The sequence below is a fragment of the Diadema antillarum genome, unplaced genomic scaffold (genome assembly GCF_040938485.1).
Source record: "Diadema antillarum isolate AM-2024a unplaced genomic scaffold, OU_Dant_1.0 seq00000348_RagTag, whole genome shotgun sequence".
NCBI classification, from domain to species: Eukaryota; Metazoa; Echinodermata; class Echinoidea; order Diadematoida; family Diadematidae; genus Diadema; species Diadema antillarum.
The window spans coordinates 2,080,424-2,105,501 of NW_027271358.1; the positions used below are offsets into that span (position 1 = coordinate 2,080,424).

The 25,078-nt window shown below is 40.5% G+C and overlaps 1 protein-coding gene across 1 annotated transcript in view; it reads left to right on the plus strand.

Annotated features, from left to right (window-relative positions):
* The first annotated feature begins 845 nt into the window (after positions 1-845).
* The window catches only part of LOC139731025 (low-density lipoprotein receptor-related protein 6-like), a 105,571-nt gene continuing 81,338 nt past the window's right edge, over positions 846-25,078 (plus strand). Inside the window, exon 1 of the mRNA XM_071641908.1 lies at positions 846-1,052. Coding sequence (XP_071498009.1) covers positions 998-1,052 — 55 coding nt within the window. The 5' untranslated portion in view covers positions 846-997. The remainder of the gene's footprint in view (positions 1,053-25,078) is intronic.

Sequence of the window (25,078 nt, forward strand, 5' to 3'; positions counted from 1 at the left end):
TTAACGTAGGTAGTGAACTGTTCCCAGAGTGCAATATACAGACCCTCTTTTCATACACATTGCCAAGGCCAGATATTCGAACAATTGTGAGGATTTCCACTTTTCCCCTTTAAAAAAATCTCTTCCGCTGCGTTTGATGCGATAAGAACGATTGATTCATTGCTCCAGGATCAAAACGTCTTTTGTTGACAAAAGTCCTGAGAATGCAGTCAAATGTGTTTATATGTCACCATCTCACAGACAGCAGTTCTCTCACATTTCATTTAAAATTTGCCACCCGAACAGTTCAACGATATTCACCAAGAAGGCACCGTGTTTAGTCGCCTTGGAAAAACAAACAAGCCAATCCTGTATTCTTTCCGCTTGACCAAATTTCTTTCCTTCGTTGTTGTTGTTATTGGCTTTTCATCTTGCATGGTATTTTAAGGATCGTGAGAGATTAACAAAAGATTCGTCTGTCAATCATGTTTTGGAAAAGGGTCCCACAATCTTTAATTGACACATGGACTTTAACACCCTGTGCCAGTAGTGTATGTGCGACAAAAAAGATAAACCCTACTTGGTGCCGAAAGAAGTGTTCCTCTAAATCAAAGACAACGTGTAAGCTCGTGTACTTCATATTATGTAACTCGTTAAGTTTTAGAAGCTTTGCCTCGAATGGTGATTTATTGATAGAGGTCACTCGATCTTCACAAAACGTAAAAACTTCGTCTCTGGAGATTGCGATGGACGGCGCACATTTTAACACTGCAAGGCGTATTGATACGCTGTATTTTGCTGAAAGTAGTTCGGACTGGTATGGTGACCCAGAGTTCATTTGTTGTGTGAGATGTGTATGTGCGAAAGATTCGTGTACCCAGGCAAGTGCGTGAGGAGGTGCCCTCTGTATTGGAAATACCGTCTAAATCGCTGGATTTTTGTACTCTGAAAATCATAAGGCTGTGGAAGAGTGCAACAACCATGATGTGTTCGAGGTGATATTCAGCGATTGGCAGAAATGGGCTGCCTCGAAATTATTGTGGGAATTTTCGGCCTCTTGGCGTTTGTACGCGGTAAGTAGTGTCTCCTCGACTAGTGGCGATACAACCCTGCGGTAGTGAGTGGCGAGCGTTCCCAAGTGTTGTACAAAACGTAAAGCTAGCAGTGCATTCAATCACTGTGCGTATAGCAGTTGTATCGCGATGCTTTGTATCGTGTTTGGTGTACGGCGGTTATGACCCTTGTCCGAGTGTGGCTATCCATGAGCCACGACTTGTGCCATATCTTACTCGATTTCCCTCCTGCATGATAAAAAATCGATCAGAGTGGGACTCTTTTGATTATACTAGAAACATCTTCGAATATTGAAATGTACAAGTTAAAATTCTTAGTCGACTAGATGTGATAAATACGTAACATAATCAGGTCTAACCTTACGTGTTTTGGTATGGTTTCTTACGTGGTCAAGCGGGCGAGCTGCCGGTGGAGATACCATTCAGACCGTGTATGGCTGCGTATGTTTTTGTAAGAGCTATCTAGACCTAGTATAGTATAAGAGGCCAGTCAGCGAGACCTATCTTCGCGGCATGAAGCGCACTGGCTTCATATCACAGGGGCACACAGCATGCACTCACTTTTGGCACTTCCCGGGCTCAATATAACTCACTTAACTCAGCCTTCTACAAGCTGATCCGTCACGATCCCTACATTGCAGGGACCATTAGGGTTCTATTACAGAGCATGATGATCTGTCAAGTGGTTTTCTTATCACATGTTCAGCAAATTGAAAGTAAGATTAAGAATAAAAGATCTTTGTAAAAAATATATATATATATATAAATTCGCTCTCAATGTGCATAGTAGGCCTACATGATGTAGTCTAACATTAGAAGTAGATCACCTAATGTTAGATAATTAACTTTCGTAGGTATAAAAAAAAATGTGGCATCTGAATCAAGATCTGAGCTGAGCTGAGGGCAATTGTGCACTTTACGGCCTTACACCGTTACAATATCGGTACCTCATTCAGCGTACGTGTGTGATGTCTTGATTCCGCAGAATTAAAGATACGCGAAACTCTTCTTACCCAGCCAAGCGCGAAAAATCAATCGCGCGAAATATCCACTTTTACAGTAGTATGTAAAATTGCTAATACCTTAGATACATTTAAATATTAAACATCCAGATACAATATTGAATTGTATCTGTACAACTCTATTATGTAAGGTACTCCTATGGAATGTTCCAAACATTTATATTATAGGAAAAGTGGTCACTCAGAGTTACACTTGTGATATTTAGTAGCAAAACCAGAGGAACTGTATTTTTCTTTGTAGTAACAACTTGTTGAAAAATATGAGATGACTACACTACTGTGTATAAAATTTCAGGTTTCATTTTTAAAACTGTGTTTGAAGGACTCACTTTCCTTGTAATATTGTCATTCCATGTTGCTACAACTGCACTGTATGGTAAACCATTTTATCTATCCACATCCTGTTTTGATGAATCAAACGAACTGTTCGTTCACATAGTCTTACAATGTACTAGTGTATAATGCATACACAGCTAGGAGCCTACTGTACAGTTTATCAAAACATCAGAAATGCACCAATGCAAAATTAGCAAATTCTAAAAATTGATTGCATACATTTCATTGCCATCAAACAGTGAACTTTTTAGGCCAAGTAAAAAAAGATAGTAGTTGCTCGCCCTCGCTCGCGTCTATTTTGGCCGCCACATGCTTTTTTTTTTGCTATTTATGTAGGGCCTACTATTTTTTAAAATTGGCTTTAAAAATATAAAAAAACTGTTGTTTCTCGTCCCCGCCCGCACCCCTTTTTGATTGCCGCATCAATTTTTTTGATATTTAATATTTTTTATCCGGCGGTTGTCCCGCTGCGAACTCAGAAAATCCTCCGTACCGAGTGCGACGGTTTACACTGAAAATTATGTAGGTCTACGTACGTACTTACCAGTACGTCTCGGCGCCTCAACTCACCGTGGTACGGTAAGTATCATGCATGTACATTAGCCTTTTTTCTAGTCGACCAGTCTTTTTCGATGGAAAGTGCAGTGTGATTAAACGTAGCGATGATTGTGAAGGATGTTTGTTGTGTGTAAAATGTTAAATGCTTTGCCATTGAAGTCAATCTAGCGAGTGGTTCGCGCGCTCGGTACATACGCCCGTGTGTAACCATGTGCAGCATGCAGCGTGCAGAAGTTGTACTGATCTGGGACAACTTGCCCCTGAGACAGATCGTACGTGACGAGTTGTCGCGCTTATGAATCGGTAATTTATAAATCTCCCTTTCAAGTCTTGGATAGTAATATTTCATGAATGAGTTAGGTTCAACATAAAATTATCATTGAAATAAACCAAATCCTTTTAGATCAGAAAAATTGAATTTGTTTTTATATATGAAAATTCGCATATCAACTTGAGCGATTCATTCATGAGGGCGACCTGTTCCGGGCGACATTTCTCGCGGGCGAGCTGTCTGAAAATGCAAAAACTGTTGTCGCTATGCATGCAGCGCAGCGAGCTCGCTAGCGTTTTAATTTCATAGCTAGCTACAGGTGTAGCTTATCATGGCTGTTTGAAGGAATTGTAAAAACAATATAAATAGCGCAGCAGACGTTGTGTACAGTGGAACCTCGTTATAATGAAGTCCATCGGAACATGAAACCTACCTTGTTATATCGGTTTTCTTGTTATATCAGGGTCAAAACACATGAGCTTGGACCAGTAAAATTAACTTGTCATATTCATACAAGGTTTTGTTTTATATCAGACCTCTTAACGAGATTTCACTGTATTCATATGTTGAGCATGCTTCACCTAAGTGCCAAAATGGAGCCTGACATGGCTGCTCGATCAAAAATAGTAAATAGTAAGGACCTCCCTCATTACTGCTTTCAAACAACCCGGATGAGAAACTACTTCATTTAAAAAAAAAATGGTAAATAGTAAGGACCTCCCTCATCACTTGCGTCAAAAAACCCGGACGAGAAAATAGTAAAATAGTAAATAGTAAGGACCTCCCTCATCACTGATCTCAAAAAACCCGGACGAGAAATACTTTCTTTTTTTACTTGGCCTTACTGTCCCAAGTATGGGTTTGAGACAGATCTGCGTACATTGTACTATCTATACAGCTACACGTTGTACAATGTATGTACTGTAAAAGTGGTTTCTTTTGCGTACAGAAACTTTCGCGGTTTCCATCGGTGTGGACTTTTTCCAGTGTGTTTAAATTCGCGGTCGGTAATGATAGTGTTGTGCAAGCGACGAATTCAAAACATTTTCGCGTGATGTCAAATTTGCGGTTCAACCTCAAAGCGCAAAAAGCGCGAAAATAAAACCACCGCAAAAGAAACCACTTTTACAGTACTGTACACGTTGCTGCTACAGAAAGCAATGACAGGTTTCTATTGTAGCTTGAAACTACTGTACCATGATACAGTGTACATCTGCTTTGGCACAACACCCAAAAAGAATGTAGCCATCCGATTGGTCAATTGCCCATCATGTGACATGCGGTTAAAAGTACCATCACACACTCTCTGGATATCGCACAGCTGACGTCACCAATTCTGTGATTGACTCAGAAGTTTTTTGTTCCATTGCATGACTCTGATGTCACAATAAACAAACCTTTGCCGTGTGCACTCAACAATTACAAACATGCTTACAAGCGCATATTTTGTCACTCATCTCTATTACCAACTTCAACCAATCGGTTTCGCATACATAAGTACGTGGCTAGCTGACTTTGACTGTGCTACTCATTCACCTTTCATGGCAAATGATTGCCATTTCTGTGCTAAATTCAAGAATCTGTGTGGACCACATCTGTTGACGTCCGAGGTGTAGTATTCAAATAGTGTATGGTCTTTCCTCATGCAGTGGAACAAGATTTTGCATTCAGTGAAAGATGAGGCACACTAAACAACTGTGCTTTGCCTTGTTGAATAGCGCGCCTCTATTTTTCACCTCGTGTGAAATCTTATACCATCACGCTTGTGACCATTCACTCTTTGTTTAGAAAAGTGTGTAGCAACCATGCTATCAGTAAAAGTTAAACTTTCAGTATAGTGAGTCCAAATGTCTGCAGGGAGAGAATATCGGCAATCTGCCTTCCCTGTGATATTTCATGAAGATGAGAACTACAATCTGTACAGTAATATGTTTATGTATGAGGAGAGATTACAAGAAAATATCTACAGTTTTATGACTTAAGAAATATTTATTATTGGAAATACTTGTGTTCCAGGTTCTTTGTGAAAAAACAAAGTAAAGTGTGTGCACAGTGCACTTGTGGTTACAACTGATATCACTGTTGAATGTAGAAATCTGAAATGTGATATTTTCATGACTTTCTTATTCTACATTCTATGTGTGATTGTATAAAATTTCTAACATATTGCTCTGTCTGCTTTAGATTTAAGTATGAGTCTTACTACAAACTTGTGTTCATGCTGCTACAACTATTATGCTCTGATGGAGGGAATAACTCAATAGAATACTGGCCACTGGTACAGTGGATTTGCGGATAACTCAAAATACGTTAACTTCTGTGTGCAGATGTTCATGTGGGACTTAATGTACAGCTGTAAACTCTTGTGGGGCTCATTCATCCTTGAAGTTAACCAACTACAAGTTATTGTATCTTCATGATAATTGTGCTTACAGTGTAGGATAAACTGAACATGTACAGTACTATGGTGTAGTTAGGCCCCTAGAATGTGTATGAAATTAACAAAATATGTTTTTGGTATTGTTAGTAAAGATACGAGTCTGTTCTCCTGTTAGCCCCTCCACTTCAAGCAAGAGAAAGTGACATCCCAGGTTGGGGAAAGTTTGAATACAGATACTCTGATATTGTTATGGATTTGGTTATGGATGAAATAACACATCAAGGTTCAAGTGCAGGGTTCTCGCCAGGAATTTCGTCACGCTTGTCGGCATTTATGCGCGCTGTTCTGGGGGTGGGTACGGGAGGGGGTTTCCCCCTCCCGCGCGAAGCGCGGAAGCCTTCGCTAATGCTCAATACAACACAGATAAATCGCTGCTAAAATGCCACTAAATGCGACATTTTCACGGAGATGTAATGAACGTTGTGAGGGGCATATTCTCAAAGAAACAATGCAGAAACTCCATACCTTTTGTTAGCGGCAGTTCCTAAATAATAAATGAAAGAGAAGTAGGTGCCGGTGGTGGAGGTTCCGAATTCTTTTAGGCCTTTCCTGTTTCACTGTTGCAATAATTAGCCGCCTCTGCATCGCAATAACGCGCGCCGTGTTGCTTTCTCGCCGTCTGCTCGACCACGTGGTAGGCCTATTGCATGCAGATGCGCGAGAAGCGATCGAGAACTTTCGGGACATCGTTGCACTTTCCTTTCTGGGTATACTGCGGTAGTTTGGCCGTGACATCAAAGAGATATCATACAAAAATGTAATGATGGTCATTATTCCGAAGGTTTGTTTAATCATAAAATGAAACGATTCATTACTGAGTACTTCGAAGGTTTGTAATCGAAAACAACAACAACACCAAAGGTCGGTACTACAGATGAATGTTCAAAATAAAACTGATTTCGTTCGAAGACTAACAAGCATTTTTCTTTATTATTTTCCGATCAACGAACCTTCAGAAAGGAATCTATCATCTATCATCGTTATTCAGAATAACAAACCTTCTGAATAAGAAAACACCCTTTTGGAGCCGTTGTTGTATTCCGAAATTATACTGGCATAACATTCGAAATAACAAAACTGATTTCGTTTGGATATAAACGAATATTTTCTCCTTTATAATGTTTCTATTAACGATCATTCAGAATTAAGAATGTAGAGTATTATTTTGCCATTATTCTTTCGGAGTAACGAACCCTGAGGGTAAGAAACCTGTAACCGTTTTCATTTCTTCTTTATCGTTTTCCGATTAACGATCGTTCAGAATTAAGAATCTAAAGTATTATATCATTATTCTTTCGCAGTAAATTAACGAACCTTCAGAGTAAAAGAAAACTGTAACCGTTTTGGGGCCGTCGTTTTATTCTGAAATTTCACTGACGGAAACGTTCGAAATAACAAAACTGATTTCGTTGTGAAATGAACGGACATTTTTTAAAATCATTTTTGTATTAACGAACCTTCAGAATAAGGAATATAGCATTATTTTTTCATTAATCTGTCGGAGTAACGAACCCTAAGAGTAAGAAAAGTGCAACTGTTTTGGGGGCAGTTTTATTCCAAATTTCACTGGCAAAACGTTCGAAATGACGCACTGATTTCGTTTTGAAATTTACGGACATTTTTCTTTATTCAATTTTCGGTTAATGAACCTTCAGAATAAAGAATCTATTGTTATTTCATCATTACTACTTCTGTCGGAATAACAGACCCTTTATATAGAGTACGAAAACACGCTGTTTTGTGCCGTCGTTTTATTCCGAAATTTCACTGACAGAAACGTTCGAAATAACAAAACTGATTTCGTTGTGAAATGAACGGACATTTTTTCTTAATCATTTTTTGGATTAACGAACCCTCAGAAAAGGGAATCTAGCATTATTTTATTATTAATCTGTCGGAGTAACGAACCCTCAGAGTAAGAAAACTGCAACTGTTTTGGGGCAGTCGTTTTGTTCCAAAATTTCACTGGCAAAACGTTTGAAATGACGCACTGATTTCGTTTTGAAATTTACGGACATTTTTCTTTATTCAATTTTCGGTTAACGAACCTTCAGAATAAAGAATCTACAATTTATTATTTCATCATTACTACTTCTGTCGGAATAACAGACCCTTAGAGTACGAAAACACGCTGTTTTGTACCGTCGTTTTATTCCGAAATTTCACTGGCAGAACGTTCGAAATAACAAAACTGATTTCGTTGTGAAATGAACGGACATTTTTTCTTAATCATTTTTGGATTAACGAACCTTCAGAATAAAGAATCTAGCATCACTTTATCATTAATCTGTCGGAGTAACGAAAAAAAAAATGAATCTTGGTGGCGATAACTGATGCTGGTGTAGAGAAAAACAAAGACAGCTCGCTCAAAAGATGCTTCCTTCTTTCAGTTTATTTTCTCCCCAGTCATTCCTATCGTTCTCCTCCCATGAACCCCTGCCATGCAGGGACGATGAACAAAACAAAATGTTACCGATGCTGCAATGAAAAAAAAAAGAAAGAAACACGTCCTCAAAGCAAATTATCTACACTTTTCAAGTTGAACAAATTGATGTTCGTAATGAAGAATAAAAAAAAGCACGACCTCAAGCAGTGGGGAAACGTGATATCATGGCTTGTGGAAATTTCCACGAAATTTCCACGAAAGCCAGGTGTCAGATAAAGAATGTCGCGCCTACTGCCACCTTGCTTCAGTGGTCGTAAACAGCGTGTACATAGCATGTAAACCAACTGGGAACATTGATGAATGATGATCATTTATTTTCTGCCCGTGAAGGCCCCCTAACCCACCTTTTAACAAACCAAGCCAGAAGCACGTGGAGCATTACGTATACGTTGAACTTGAAAGACTATCATGACAGAATTACTATAAATTTCGGCCCGGAGAAGGAAAATGGAATATTCACGAATGACGTTTACAAATCCGTAGAAATTGAAAAGGTTAAAATGGAACGCCTGGCTTTTTAGATTTAAAAAAAAAAATAACCCATTGAAACTACCAAAACCTAAATAACAATTTGCATTTGCTTACTCCATCGCACGTTCTTTTTTCTTCTTTTTTTTTAACGAAAATGGAGTTAATTTTCTCTCTGCGGCAATGCTTTGAACGCATCTAATTTTGCGTCATTGCCGATGGCCAGCTTCCTAAAGAATTGATACAAATCCTTTCAAATATACGAAACAAAGTCTAAAGATCCTGGATCCTGGCGGTGAATTTCGGTGGTATTATAAATCCTGCTCACTATCAAAATTTAATCATCTGTTCCTTGCGCCATTTTACCAACCAACTGTTCCTGAAAATTTCATCCTAATCTATTCCCAAATTTTGACTTATTTTGCGAATAGAGAGACAGACAGGCAGACAAGCTAACAAACAAACCAAAGCAGCAAAAAAAAAAAAAAAAAATACAACCTTTGGCGGAGGGGGCATGCATTTCATATCGTTTGTTTTTGCGTAACCCGACAACAAGCGTGACAACAAGCGAGCACGTGTCAACCTTCCTCAGCCTCCTTCGGCCTTCGACCCTCTCTTTCCGTCCTCTCTCTCCCTCTCACAATTATACACTGTACCGTTGTACACGCAGGCGGCTAGGTAAGTGGCCGGCTGGGTGCTTGTGCATGTGTGTGTGGATCCCAAATCAGAGCGCATGTGAGTGAGCAAGTGTGTGGTGTGTATCAGCAGGGAGGTCTTGGTATCAGCTAGTACGTCGCTCTGTTGAGCCGCGTTGTTGTGATCGGTGCGGTGACTGCGTGGGTAAATTTTTGCGCTTGTATAAGTATGTAAACTGCTGCTGCTTTCAACATCTAGCTTCTTTTCTAGCCAGATAATAAAAACTGAAAAAGGCGAGAAATTGGTCCGAACTTAGCTCGTCAAGCAAGTTACCCTTGTCGGCAAGTTCACGCGTGGTGTTACCCTTGTCGGCAAGTTTTACCCTTGTCGGCAATTGCTTCTTCAAACCGCACGCTTGTCGGGGCCGACAAGGGTGATATACGCTGGCGAGATCCCTGAAGTGAACAATTAAATTTGCAATGATGCAGTTACATACATACTTGTATGTAGCTGTTTTGAAAGGGAAACTGAATCTGTATTCTCAGGGCACACATCAGAGATATGTACACTATACATTTAAATTAAAGCATGTTGTGCATGATAATCACAGGGGTGACATTTCTTGTTTGCCGATACCCATTCCAACTATTTCCAAGTAAAGGGGCAATACACTGCACGCACAGCGAACACTCTCCTGAATAATCTGAATGATTGTTCATCTTCGGATTCTGCGTATGTGAGCTGCACCACATATGTTGTGCACTTGTCCATGTGCAATGAAATTAAGTGCTCCACAAATTCCTGGTCATGATTCACATAGATTTTGTGTTTTCTCACAAACTTGTCTCATTCCTTAATCCATACAAATGTACGTCATAGGCAGAATGAAGACGAACCCTTGTTTAATATACAATGTACAGGCTTGTATCTCCTGAAAGTGCCTGCTGAGTCTATACAGGTGTATACATTATTCAGCTCATCTTACATAATACAGTTGAACCTCTCGTATCCGGACAAGTCGGTACCGGGGCTCATCCGGATAAGGGATTTGGCCGGATACGGGAGACTCAATGCTTTATACATGTACATATATACACATGTACTGATGTAGCCCATTGTAGTACCACATGTAGTAATGTGTATACTGCAACCTTTTCATTGTTACACTCAGTAACAGACCCCAAAATAGAGGTTTGTGTTTGCAAGAATGAAATAATTTTCTTTTATAAATTCTTGGGAAGATTTACCTAAATAATTATTAAGAAATGTATCAAGTATATGGGTCAATCCACGTCAAATCATCCAATTTTCAGAAAAGTTGTCACCCGACCCCCTCCGATTTTCTTTAAAATCGCACCAAATGTTCCCCAAAGTGTCTGACGGAAAATTCCAAAATATTTTGCCCCAAGGTCAATTGGTTGCTAAGATACAGCCTCACATAGCAACCGATGCGCATTCCAAAATATTAGTTAAAGGCAGCCAATCGCCATCCCTAATGGTACGTAAACTCCGAACGACCGAAGTTTGTGCATGCAATTGCGCAATGCTACCACTGAGACAAGTGTGTGTGTGTGCGTGTGTGTGTAGGCATCATACACAAACATTGTCACCGCGAGCTACGGTGATTGGAGGAGAGAGGAGAGAAGACGCTGCGGCGTGTGTGTGTGTGTGTGTGTGCGTGTACGCATCATACACAAATATTGTCACCGCGAGCTGCGGTGATTGGAGGAGAGAGGCCAGAAGACGCGTGGCTCTTTCGGCCTCTCTTCATGTGCATGCGCACTGAGAGTGTGCGTCCATTCGGAAGCTCTCGTGGCTCGCTTTGACAGCCATTTTGGGTTAGGAGATAAGCACAGGGAGCTCTCTTGTAGCCTACCGTACTTTCGCTGACCCATTGAGCCAGCTCTATTCTCATTCGGGGGTCACTACATTTGATACAGAATGGGGGAGGCAGCGTGTTGCGTTCGTCTCCGTGCCGCACAAACCACTCGCCGCGACTGAGTGTCTTTAAAAGAAAATTATGCATTTTTGATTGATTGTGGTAGCATGGATATTTATGCAAAAGTGTTCATTATCTGGAAATTGAGAGAACTTTATAGTCTTTGCAAGAAAAAGTGACTGTGACGCGAATTTGACTTTTCATTAACGTGCACGAGGTCACCGAAAATGGTGTTAAATGTTTCGAAAATTTTAATGCATATTTAGAGGCTAATATCTTCCACATTTCATCACCTTAGGTTCTAAAATATTATGCTGTTGAAGGCTTTGACTTGTTCAGTAATTTTGAAAAAAAATTAGCGGATTCATGCTCGCCGTTTTTACGGAGAGCGCCCTCAAAGTTGACAATAATGAAAAATGTGCCAAATTCAAGGTCACGGATCACCCTTCGTCCCACCTAGGAATGGCATCAAATTTTTTGTATTGATAGACATTTACCTATATTATCTTGGGTTACCAAAGAAATTTTGCTACCGAAATGTTCAATGGTAAATTTACCCCACTGAAAATAATCGTACATGGCCAAATTCCCATGTAATATCATATATTGGGTTTAGAGGACATTTCAAATGTCCATGCTTTCAAACTGAAAAGCCCTAGCCCTGTGATATTTGCTGTAGGGGTAGTCTGTTATACATATTTTAATAATATATAACACAAAACACTTTTATTACATAATAATGACCTTGAAATTTAATCCAAGATTTGATAAAAACAATAAGTCGCTCCATTTTCCTCATTGCACTGCATGTAATAATGTGTTTTGAAAGACTTTTCACAGAGCAATATTTCAAGAATTATGAAAGCTGACAGCCTACCATATTAAGGTTCTAAACTATTTGTGCTCTTCTTTCAGATTTAGCATCAATTTGATCATGAATGTTATACCCTTGACCTTTTTGTGTATTTTTATAGTACAGTTGAACCTCTCTTATCCGGCCTCCCTTTATCCGGATCTCTCTATTATACAGACGCAATCTCGCCGTGATTTTTTTTTTTATAATTACGGGAGGAAAGGAGGATTCCCAACTCCTTGAGAACTCCTACACAAACACACATGAATTACATATGGGTCAATCCACGTCAAATCATCCAGTGCTTGTCACCCGACCCCCTCCGATTTTCTTTAAAATCGCACCAAATGTTCCCCAAAGTGTCTGACGGAAAATCCCAAAATATTTTGCCCCAAGGTCAATTGGTTGCTAAGATACAGCCTCACATAGCAACCGATGCGCATTCCAAAATATTAGTTAAAAGAAAATTACGGCAGCTGTACAGAATACAATCATACGTGTTGTACGTACAATTGTACACGTACACTTGTTATAAAATGTACTAAGTACACACTGGAACTAAGTGTGGGGCCTTCTGTGCATACATTTACATGTACTATTCAGCTAGAGTGTGGTAATAGCTGGCTCATTTGTACAGTGCTGTGTGTGTCATTGTACGCCAACAGGCAAACTGAAAATGATTCATTTTATTCTCGAACAATGCAGACACTGTGACAGCAGTAACAAAAAATTCTGACTTAGTCCAAATTTATAAGGCCTTAGGATTATCTCCAAAGTTGGTGAGAAATTCGCTGCATGTGAAGTGTATTGCCCTTTTACTTGCTAACAGTTGGAACAGGTATCAGCAAACAGGAAATGTTTCCTGTTTAATTATCTTGCACGAGAGCCTTTAAGAGCTAGAACTGCTATTGTTGGATATTTTTCTTTGCACAAACAATTCAGTATTGTTGTGAAAATTAGATAAGATTTACTAGTGGCTGTACTCATATTACTGTATCAAATGCATCTCTATAATGTTACCATGAATGCAGCAAAGTTTGGAGAAGTTATGACAGAAACCATCATATTTTGCCATTTTTTTAAAAGGACTACATTGTACAAGTGCTCAAGTGGAGGATGACAGAAGTTTGTTTCTTTTAATCCTCAGTTGGCAGTATCTAGATAGGGCCCACAGGGTGCATGGCACTGTGCTACCTTTATGGCCCTGTGCACTAAATGCCATAATATTTCCCAAGGATTTGAATGGTCTGCATAAAATGATTACGATTCCATAAACTTAACTGCTCAGGAACTCTGGGCTTGAACCCAACTGACCTGCCTGGTCGTAAAATTTGGGTGATTGTCACCTCTGCAGTTGTTTACGACTCTCCACCCCAGAGCAGGTGTTAAAATATCATAAAATGTTTATATGAAAAAGAAAGAAAATTTTCTGCATAGTCATAATCAGCAGCTCTAATTGTCTCCAGGAAAATAGGGTAATCATAAACAGACCCCCCCCCCCCCCCCACCTTGTGCAATTGATGTTCTGCATGTTCTGAATTAACCCTCTACAACTGAGTGTTCATCAAGGGGCAAATCATAGTGTACTTGGTGTGACAGAAGTAAACTTCCATTTCCAATTTTCTTTTTCTATTTCACTCAACTTTATTCTTTTGATGCTTATGATCAGGAAGAAAAAAAAATCTCTTTTAAATCTTAATCAGTTTAAGTGTGAATGTTAAAATTTGTAGCTACTTATTTGGATGTTAAATGTTCCAAAGTCTCCAGAGACTACAACTGTACAGTGTAACTTCATTCTCTCTTTAGGTGTACATGTACATACAAGTATACATTTTGTATGTTGATCTGTATCATTTTCCCTGTACTGTACAGTATGTAACTCTTGATATCATCACCATGTCTCAGAAGACACTTATGGAATCATGATGGTGAACACAAAATCTGGAAAGGATTCTTGGTCCATGAGCAATGTGTAAGATAACATTACCACAAGAGCTACAATAGTACATGTACAATTTGTACTGTAAGGCTACAGAGTAGTGCCCATACCTGTTTGCACATTATTATTTATGCCAGGTGTTCTTGCTCCAGTGCAGGGAGATTCTACACATTTGATTTATGGTTTTGTTTATCAGTGTGCTTGAGTGTGGTCCTGATAATTTTCAGATGTGTGCATTTTGACTTTTTGGCCATTTTATGATGTTGGTATTGCCGTAAAATTTTCATTTGAAGAATAAATGTGTATGATATTTCAAACAGTAGTAAACCTGTTTATTTATAAAGGACAAGTTCACCTTGATATACAATTGTACGTGTGAATTGAATGAATGCAGCAATAACAGTAGAACACATCAGTGAAAGTTTGAGGAAAATTGGACAATCCGTGTAAAAGTTACAAATTTTTGAAGTTTCAACAGTGCTGCCATTGCTGGATGAGAAGACAACTACAGTTTGTGATGCTATTTTATATGCGTAGAATGATTATAAAGAAAAGAAAAATCATCATATACACTGTATTCACTTTTCTCGCATAAAAGAGCACTTGATTTGGCTCTTTCAGAAGGCAGTATGAATAATATTAACCATTAAGGCCGTGTCACACCTTTCCGGGCAAGCCTTGTGTGCGACTTGCAAAGAATAATTTTTACTATCCGGAGGTACCCGCAAATGACCCGCACATGACAGTACACGTACCTACATTGTAGTACGTATCTCACCTGTAGTCATCCAGAGGTGCGCACACAAATCCGTTTTACTCGCAACCATATTTAGGCCCTCTCACACCTACACGGGCTTGTTGCGTGTGGGGATTTTCCAGCATAGCCGGACAATTTCTGAGGGCGGACATGGATTTGGGCGAGTTTTGCATACTGTACATGTGTCTATGAGCGTGTTTCTACTGAGCGATGAAAATTTGAGGTGATGCGAGGTGATTCGCGGTGATACGTGGTGATACGTGGTGATACGTGGTGATGCGTGGTGATGCGTGGCGATACGCGGTGACACCTCGAATTTTTCCTCAGTAGAAACAGATCGGGTAGTGGCCGATGTGCCGATGAGGTGGTTGATGCGCAGTGATGCGAGGGACGATTCTCAGTAGAAACACACCGGGTAGCAAAATTCGCGGTGTACCGGAAGTTTGAAATTATTGGGAGCTTTCGCCCCGCACTTTTCAAATCTGTTCATCGCACACTCCGACACTTGTGTACACAGTGACTGTATCTCGCGTAGTTTCGCACGCATCAGTACCAACTCCTACTACTACTAGTATACATGAGGTGTTACATGTTGTGAATTGCGTGTATTCATCGTCTATTGTTTGCGTGTCCAACAGCCTATCATACTATATACAGTATTCATCGCATACTAGTAATCAAGCATCTGATAATCGGGAACCTCGCTTAAATGACATACGCTTCCCAGAAACATTTCCAATGCATGTTATTTTCACTAGATAATCGGGCGGGGACCTCTGATAAACGGGACAATTTTTCTTCAAGCGATCTTTGATTTTGTTGATTTTTTTACACAAAAAATCTACCAAAATACCACAACAATATTTCAAAGATTCCCTATCAGTTGTCGTTGACATCGAACTCTAAAGCAAGCTTCGGACTGGTGTGTTTTGACCTCCGTCTATTCAGTATACGTATATGCATAGCCGAGGGGTAGCGTGGTTGTGTATTCATTTACATGTACAGTACGTCAGTATGCATGTGTGTGTGTGTGTGTGTGTGCACTACATGTACATGTCGTATGCCGTTAGTGTATGGTGAGTGCTCATCGCGAAATCGGGCACTCCGCTTAAAGGGGCCGTGTTTGCTACTCCCAACCTGTCCCGATTATGCGATGAATACTGTACTCTGATTTTTACACTGAGTTCATTTTCCCATAATATTGTATCGTCTCAAAGTTGTAGATTCCCTAATTCGTTTTCGCTGGAATACTAACGTTAGTACAACTGTATGTCGGAGCCCCAGGAGAGCATTAATTGGACCCTCGACCTGCAACGATTCCTAATAACCAAGTGGCAGGAAATGTTGGTGAGGGGCATTTTGGACGGAAAGACTGAACGAAATTCAGTGGCCTACCACAAAATGGCTGAGGCAGCGCGACCCGATCTGTGACCTGATGTGACTTCCAGATTTACGGCATTAGCACATCACCTTGTATCACCACATATTTTATCACTCAGTAGAAACAGCTCGAGTGGTCGTAAAATACGAGGTGATGCGGGAGACAAAATTCGCGGTGATGCAAGGTGATGTGAGGTGCTATCAGTAGAAACACGCTCAAGCTTGCTGAACGCGCTCTACTTAAGTTCTACTTGCGGGTATTCTGTGTGACCTGCGTGCCAGGCGCGTGGGGGCTGACAACTCAGTGAAGGAATGGCAAAAGTCCCACAGAATGTCATTATCTTGGCTGCATACGGTGACTGCGAAGTACCTGCGTGGGACTTGCCTGCGAGGTGCTGCTGCTAAGGGCCTCCTACTGGCGTTCTGCATGGAACTCTGCGGGCAATCCCCGCGACTCAACCGGAAAAAGTTTTTGTCATGCTCAAAACTTGGCTGCGCACTTCCGGGCAACTACGGGTGCGATATGCGCTATGTTCTGTCGGGTGCGGACCTACTGTGGAGAGCTTGCTGAACGCGCTCTACTTAAGTTCTACTTGCGGGTATTCTGTGTGACCTGCGTGCCAGGCGCGTGGGGGCTGACAACTCAGTGAAGGAATGGCAAAAGTCCCACAGAATGTCATTATCTTGTCTGCATACGGTGACTGCGAAGTACCTGCATGGGACTTGCCTGCGAGGTGCTGCTGCTAAGGGCCTCCTACTGGCGTTCTGCATGGAACTCTGCGGGCAATCCCCGCGACTCAACCGGAAAAAGTTTTTGTCATGCTCAAAACTTGGCTGCGCACTTCCGGGCAACTACGGGTGCGATATGCGCTATGTTCTGTCGGGTGCGGACCTACTGTGGAGAGCTCCGGGTAGCAAATTTGTTAGCAAGTAGCAAGTCAACCAGCAGAACTTCCTAGATATGGTATGACGAGGCCTTGAGCATGCTCAAAGCTTGTTACGAGTTTGCCTGCAGAGGTACTCGCAGAACACCAGTAGGAGACCCTTACCGGCAGCACCTCGCAGACAACTCCAACGCAGGTACTTCGCAGTACCCGTAAGTCGCTTGTAACAGAAAACGGATCAGTTTCAAAGCTGTCACGCAGGTCGCACGAAATACACGCAAGTAGAAGGTAAGTAGCTCGCATCTAGCAGGTAAGACACAAGTATAAAACTCGCAAACATTCTTGTCCGCTCGCAGAAAATTCTCCTGCGTGCTGGAAAATCCCTACTTGCAACAATCCCGCGTAGCTTGCCCGGAAAGGTGTGACACCGCCTTACCATACATGTACAAAATTGTATGTCAGTAGCACATCCAGGGAATGTGTAGGCCCTACTTATTTTTTTAATAAATGGAAATTTGTGGAATTCTTGTTATATTTTCTTTATGTTGTTCTATGCATGTGACATCACAAACTGTAGCAGTCTTCTTATCCAGCAGTGACTGCACAGAAACCTTTAAAATTCAAAACTTTTGAATGGACTGTTTGATGTTCCTCAAACTTTACTGCGTTCGCTCAATCCACATTATGAAACTTGTCCTAGGGGGATTACAAATAATACCCGTGTGCAAAATTTTCTGCAAGTATAAATGAAAGACTGCTCCACAGTTACAGTACGTACTTTCTCTTTCCTTTTTATGTGCCTCAACAAGACAAAGATGGCTTGTTTCCTCTTGCTGTGTTGATTGACTTGAGTTTTACAAATGTTGTAAGCATACAAATGTACATCGTAACTTTTCAATTTCATGATGAGGAGATCCATGGAAGAATGCAGTCCTCCCCAAACGTCGGTATCAGAGTCAAAAGCTGACGTTTACTGGACTGTGTGTGTGATATGATCTATGCTTCTGTATGCAATTAGTCCGGCACATTAGTTCCGTTTACACTAAATTCTAGGAGCAGTACATGCACATGGAGCCTAATATCTAACATGCCCATCCAGTCTACATTGCACACGTACAATGTAGCAACAACTGTATTTCAACATTCACGTGTTGAACAGCGTTTTTGTTTTTTTTTTTTTTTTTTAACAGAGGTCAGCAATTTAGAAGTACATTTGTATTATTGTGGAAATGCAGTATGGGATGCAATGCAACAATTATGATGTAGCAGATGTGCATATTGGATTTGTTAGTAGCCTCAGGGAAAGTCAAGTACAGTGTAGGTGGTTATTACTGATGTCATGATTGTAAACTCTAAAAGACAAGCATCTTGAAGTACATGTGCCACCTCCCATATTTAGTACCTTATTGTTCAGGAAAGCATCCTCCTTTTGCCTTCCCCTATGGTGCACTTTGTGATATGCTTCACAGTGAAAATAATGAAATTTATAAATGCTCCATTATTTTGACTGCTAACATTGGGGCCTGCATTTTGTAAGTGGCTGAATGAAAGGTTTCCCTGGATTCGTCCTGTCCCAATATGCCAGTAGGCATGCAAACCATTTCTCCATAAAACTCTCGGCTCATGCTCATTTCCCAATTGTAGTTTCCCTCGCCTCTCACATTTCCCATTTCATTTTAGCCAGTCTTGTTTTATCCAATCCACTACCCTCTCGTCTCCTGCAAATCTAGACACAAGGTAAACTTTTTTTCCCCTATTTTTCTTGGGTGTTTTGTATGCGCACATGGGGGGGGGGGGGGGGGGGGGGGGAGGGGAGGATGGTTGAAAAGAGATATGGTATGACAACATATAAATAGACAAACAACAACCTAATTTTTTTTGTGCTGCTCATTATTCTGATGATACATGTACAAGGTGCATTACGCGTAAATGCGATATAATGGCTTATCCTGATGTATAGTGCATCATACCCTCATCTCTCCATTGTTGCAGATGATATTGCAGATTCTTCAGGTTGTGTATGTGCTTCTGCCGTGTGGACAAGCATCCCTTCTGTTTTTCCCCTTTCTGTATGTCTGCCCGTCATCTTTCCCCCTCTCTGTCACTGTTTCTCTTTAGTGTTTTTTTCCTCTCTTGCCATCACACTTGCTCTTTCTCTCTATCTCTGTCTTTCTCCTTCCTTCTCTTCACTCTCTCTTTTCCTGCCAGTGTCATCTTTGTCTACGCACCTCCCTCATATTTTCCTTCTCTCCATTTCTCTCTCCGTCTCTCAGCCTGGCTCCACTTGTCTCTCCTGCCGATCTCCTCGACACATGTAATGCCGGGATAAATCATTTTTTAGATTGATCACGCACGATGGCGTACATGTGTATGATGTGTGTCTAGTACACAAACACACATGGCAAACCGGAGGTTCAATGCACTGTAGGAGTGGTAGATGAGGCAATATTTTGAGAATGACAGGCAGATGACTAAAAAGAGGGGGTAGAGGGATATTATTTTCTATTATCATTCTTGTGCTACATGTACATTGTACATACTGGGACAAGGTATACAATGTATACTATATATGAACTTGGGGAATATGATTTTTATGCATATCTTGTGTGCAAGTAAGTCTTGTGACTTTTCATTAATTTGAGAGTGTGTTTTAATATGTTTTTCCCTGAAATTGCTCAAAATTCTGCAATATCAAGGTCTGTTGTGTGGAAGATGACTCTCCGTATCGCACTGAAGGGGTGGTACAGAATTTGTAAGTGCATGAGTAGAGGTTGACGATGCTTAATATGACCACCTGCACTACATTGTATGTCCTACTGCATAACGGCAAATGTTTAGACTGTGCAATTGGCATAATCTATCTGGCGTTGGTTAGAAAATAACCTTTCTCGTAAGGAAAGTAAATGCCCAGTGTTATTTCTAAGGATTTACCTATCATTTTTAGACATTGATGATGGACAGTGAAGTTTTTCAGCCAGAACTTGTCCTGATGAAGGAGTTTCAGGTTCTGATATTAAAGCAGTCTATGGTTCCAATTAAGCAGTGGAAATTACGCATGAAAAATATTTTACATCAAGGTTTGATGCGCGTAAGCATGGTTCCTGCTATTAAAAGCGGTTCCATATCTTGATTTGTGCGCATTGTCATTGATATTGATTGCGTCAAATAATGGACAGAAGCCTCAAAGAGTGCAATGCAGCAGCAGCTTTGTATACCGGGATATTAGAAAAGTTCATATTGTCCTAAAAGATAGATTCTTTGTCTTTTGTGATGTATGGGCATTGTTATTACTCATGCCCACAGACAGAGGAGACTCCTTGCTTGGTCCTGATGTGCATTTATTAATGTATGAAAAAATGACACTCAAGATAGTATGACCAGGTTGCATTTATCAACTCACTTCTGGCGCAGAATTATGACTTCCAATCAACTTTCAGGGAGATTTGGGCTGTTAATAAACACAAAGCTGATTTGATGATGGTTTAGAAGCGCCTTTCTGAAATGCCAAAAAAGTGCAATTTCAAACATGTTTGAGCCAGAAATGCATTTCTGTAGAGACAAAAATGTCAAGTCGTTTTGAAACGTGTTTATATCTCAGACCTACCCATGGCAGCTACATGATGTCCGTGGGTCAAACTGCACAGTGAAACTGTGCAGTGAAACTGTGCAGTGACGAGGCCTTCCTCTTGACACGCAGTAGAGATGATAAACAACACAACAACTCAAGAAATGTGATCTGAAAGGCCTTGGCAAAGGCATTTTGATAGTGGGTATTGAAACTCATTCAAACATGGGAAAGTTGATGAATGCATCCCAAGACAGATACAGAACTTTGTGGTCACCTCAGATCTTGAAGTAACACAGACATTGCAACTTCCATTAAAATTCCTGTCTGCTATAGATCAAATTTTGTATGAAATATTGCTGATTATTACCCGTATCGGGCATCTGAACTGTGGTTCTACAAAATTGTATTTCCCTTGTACTACGCGCAGGATTGCACGCCAGGCGGGAGAAGAGGAGCAAAATTTCCATATTCCCCGCTTTGGCAAACATCTATGGGATTTGCGTGTGAAAAACGAGGATAATATAGCATCCGGGCACTTGAGCCCGCGGTGAGGAAAATTTGCTGTCGATAGGTTAACACGTAAAACTAAAGGACGATCGCTGTAAGTGTTTGAGCTGGCTGTTTCTACGCGCGCCGCTTACCCGAGTTTCGCGATAGAGGGCAAATTCCCATAGGTTAACACGTAAAAATAGAGGAAGATCCCTGCGCCTGTGTGAGTTGGCTGTTATACGCGCGCAACGTACCTGAGCTGTGTATAAAGCTGTAGCGCGCAGTGTGGTGTAGAGCTCGAGCGGCACCGAGTGGAATACCGTGGATTGGGAAGTTGTAAAAAGTTTACATTGTAATGATTTACAGGTGTATTTTACTGCTCAAGATGCCTGAAATGGGTAATAATAATGATATGGACTGTCTTCTTTCGGGGGATACGACATTAATTGCCCTCACTAGAATTGTATTGCCCTTGTCTTTGACTCGGGCAATACAATTCTAGTTCAGGCAATAAATGTCGTATTCCCCTCAAGGCCAGTCCATATTACATGTATGTTATTACATACAATGGTACAGTACATGTACATGTACATGTATGTCATTGATTTCAGTCAAAGCAGCAGATCAGCCAAACTTTCCTGACACACAATATATCTGAAAAATCTTTTTGACAGTAAACTGTACACATTTGTAGGATGTTTTAATACCAACATGAACTGTATTGTAGACCACAGTAATGATTACTGTATACCAGATACTAGAGCTTGTAACAATATAACAAAGATGTAAGTGTAAAACACAATTTCCATACACATGCAAAAACTGTTGATGTTTGCTTTGAAATATGCACGTTGTACCTATGCATCAGGAATTTTTTATATGTGAAATTATTTCATTTTAACACATTTCAATTGGGTACTATGCAAATATTAGGCAACAGCATTGCAGTCTGACAGCTCTGAGAACATATCCGATCATCGTTGCTACATGTACATGTACATGTACATTATGTACGTAATGTTTTATATTTTACATGATCATCGATAATTGACAAATCAGGCCCTAGAAGTATCCTTCAATCTTCCATGCAAAAATGAATCACATTCAGCTTGTTGTGAAATTCAGCCTGCAAGGCCTAATTGATCATCATGTAACATTCTGCCTACTTCGTACCCACTACTGAACGGGGAGGTGCTGTAGGAATAAGAATCAGGTACTTTGGTCTATCCTTTTTTTTACTCTTTTGATTTCAAAATACTCCAAAACAGCTCGTTACTGTAAATGCAGAAATTTTCAGGGCACATTTATTTTTGTCGAGCCCACCGGAGGTGAGGGGAAACTATTTAGGGATTGCCTAAGGCGTTTGTCCGTCCGTCGTCCGTCTGTAACGCTACCAAAACTTGAATGACTCTCTACTGAGAGCTTCAATTTCAATCAAACTTGGAGGGAAGAGTGTTTATACAAACTGACACATTTTACCAAACATGAAGGTCATCTCAAGGTCAAAGGTCACAGGCAGGGGTCAATGTTTCGATTATGGCTCATAACTTTTGATCCCTATGTCCGTTTGTGACCAAACTTGGATGGTAGATGTCCCTTGGAGATTTGAAGTTCATCACAAGGTCAAAGGTCACAGACAGGGGTCAACAAACTTTTAGGGCCCAATGTTAAGTTTTTATGGCAGTTCGATTATGTCTCATAACTTTTGATCCCTATGTCTGTTTGTGACCAAACTTGGCTGGTAAATGTCCCTTGGGGAGTTGAAAGTCACCACGAGGTCAAAGGTCATAGGTGGGGTCAATGAACTTCCGGGAGGCAGAAAAACATTTATTTCTTCTATGTAAAAGGGCGAGACACATTTTGCCACTTGCCTGGTGCATTTTGTGCTGCTTCGAGCTAGTGCAAATCTGAAACCACGAAAATATCCTCACAATTTTCTCTGCACATTTTGAATGGGTTGACAATTGTGCAGTGCGAATTCAAGAACCTGTGTAATGTGTTTTTGAGCTGCTTAGTGTGAAAAATTAATTGTGCTAAAATATCAACGTTTACAGTATCTTGGCAAATTCCATCAGCCAGACAAGTTTCTTGGTAGACCCTTTCACACTATTACGACCAAAATCACACTGAGAATGATCGCACAAAAAGAAACAACATATTGATGTTCGGGCGGTTTAGTTTACAGTAATATTGCCGGTACAGACAGCGAATGATTTCTCACTTCAGTACAATATTAATGATCAATAGAAACAATTATAAATTGGTGATGTAGGCTCTACTGTATACGCGGAATATTTCTCGAAATTTTCATTTTCGTGAATTTCGCGAGTCAGGTGCTATTCGCCAAATTGAAGACACGAAAAAATATTGACTCTGATCCCGATGTGAGTGTGACGTACATGTGTACACTTCTCCGTTCAGTACAGGACTCCACGATCGCGAATTTAACCACTCTCAAAATCATCGGGAATTCCCGAATTGCGAAATTTAGACTCGCAAAATGTATGGCGTATACAGTGATCACTTACAAGCATTACACTCAAATCTTAAATCACAAGGTCCATGTACAGTATAATCCCCTGGAAATGTCCACCCACAGATGACGTTCAATGCACTGAAATGAATGATCCTTGATGCACTGATGAAATGATCCCTCAAACGTAAATCACTTCACAGGTTACTCTAATCCAAGGTATGTAAAATCCAAAGTATAAATCCACAGCAACAAGTGTAGAATCCGATGTTATGACGACTGCGTCCAGTCGATGCGTGAATGATAACCCAGCAAATAATATCCAGCTAGGAATCCAGCCCGTCACAGCTTCAATGTAGTAATGTCCATAGACATGAAAATGGAGTCTGTTACCAATGTAGGCGAATCAATTCTCCATAGGCAGTGTGTCTCCCAGGCCTTATCTCCACTGATATAGGAAGCCAGCAGGTAACACAGGACTGACTGTAACAAGTCGCTTCAGAGCTAGAAGTGACGTAACTCTCAGAGCAGAGATGTTGGGTAATCTGCCTACTAAAAAATTTCTGTGGCTTATATAGGTCCACCCCTTCTTGAATGTTCTGTAACTCACTCCAACCTGGGGCTATACTTGTACATGTATACATTGTGTACTTGTGATTTCAAGAGCCTTCCAGAACCCTGACTTCCTGTCTATACCTAAAAATAAGTACCAATCATGCTAGGCTACAAGTACAGTGTATGTTTTGCATCACTCGGCCAAATATTGGCACTTCGTAGAACATTCTAGATTGGGTGAGCTATTTCCTTTCACATACATGTACTGCAGCCGTACCAAATAGAAACTTCTCCACTAATCTGGTCAACCTGTATACATGCATACGGTGTACCTTAAGCAACCATACAGTACATCATCATGTACATTCATGACAACACACTTATTGTAAGCGAATTCCAAATGGTGGAAGATTAATTTTGATTCTGAGAACTATGATTTACATTGTACCTTTAATGCCCTTTCTGTGCCATATTCTTGTAATTGTACAATGTACAGTACTCTCCGCATAATCGGGTAGGCTCAGGCAAAGCGTTTCTTACCCGATTAAGCGGAGTACCCGATTAACAGAAGAACACGTCTCATTCACATTTGACACACACAATGTGTATGTACATTCATTGTACACTGCACCGAACACCTACACTCTATGCTTAACACGCGTGCTTGCAAGGCACATTATACATACCTTACACTTGCCCAGTCAGGAGCAATAATTTACACTCATGTTATGGACAATTATGTCTTCATAAAACTTTGTGGTTCGACTAAAGACTTCTCGCTAACGTGGAAAATTTGACATTCATGATTTCTTAAAGTGTTATATCTGTGATAAAATGTAGGTAGAAAGTAGATTAGAAGAAAATTATTTACCCATTTATGCGGAGAGGCAACCCGATTATCAGGTAATTTTAATGTGCATTGGATTTGACTTTGACATTTCTACCCAATTAAACGGAGTACCCGTTTAAGCGATACCCGATTACGCGGAGAGTACTGTACAAGTACATGCTG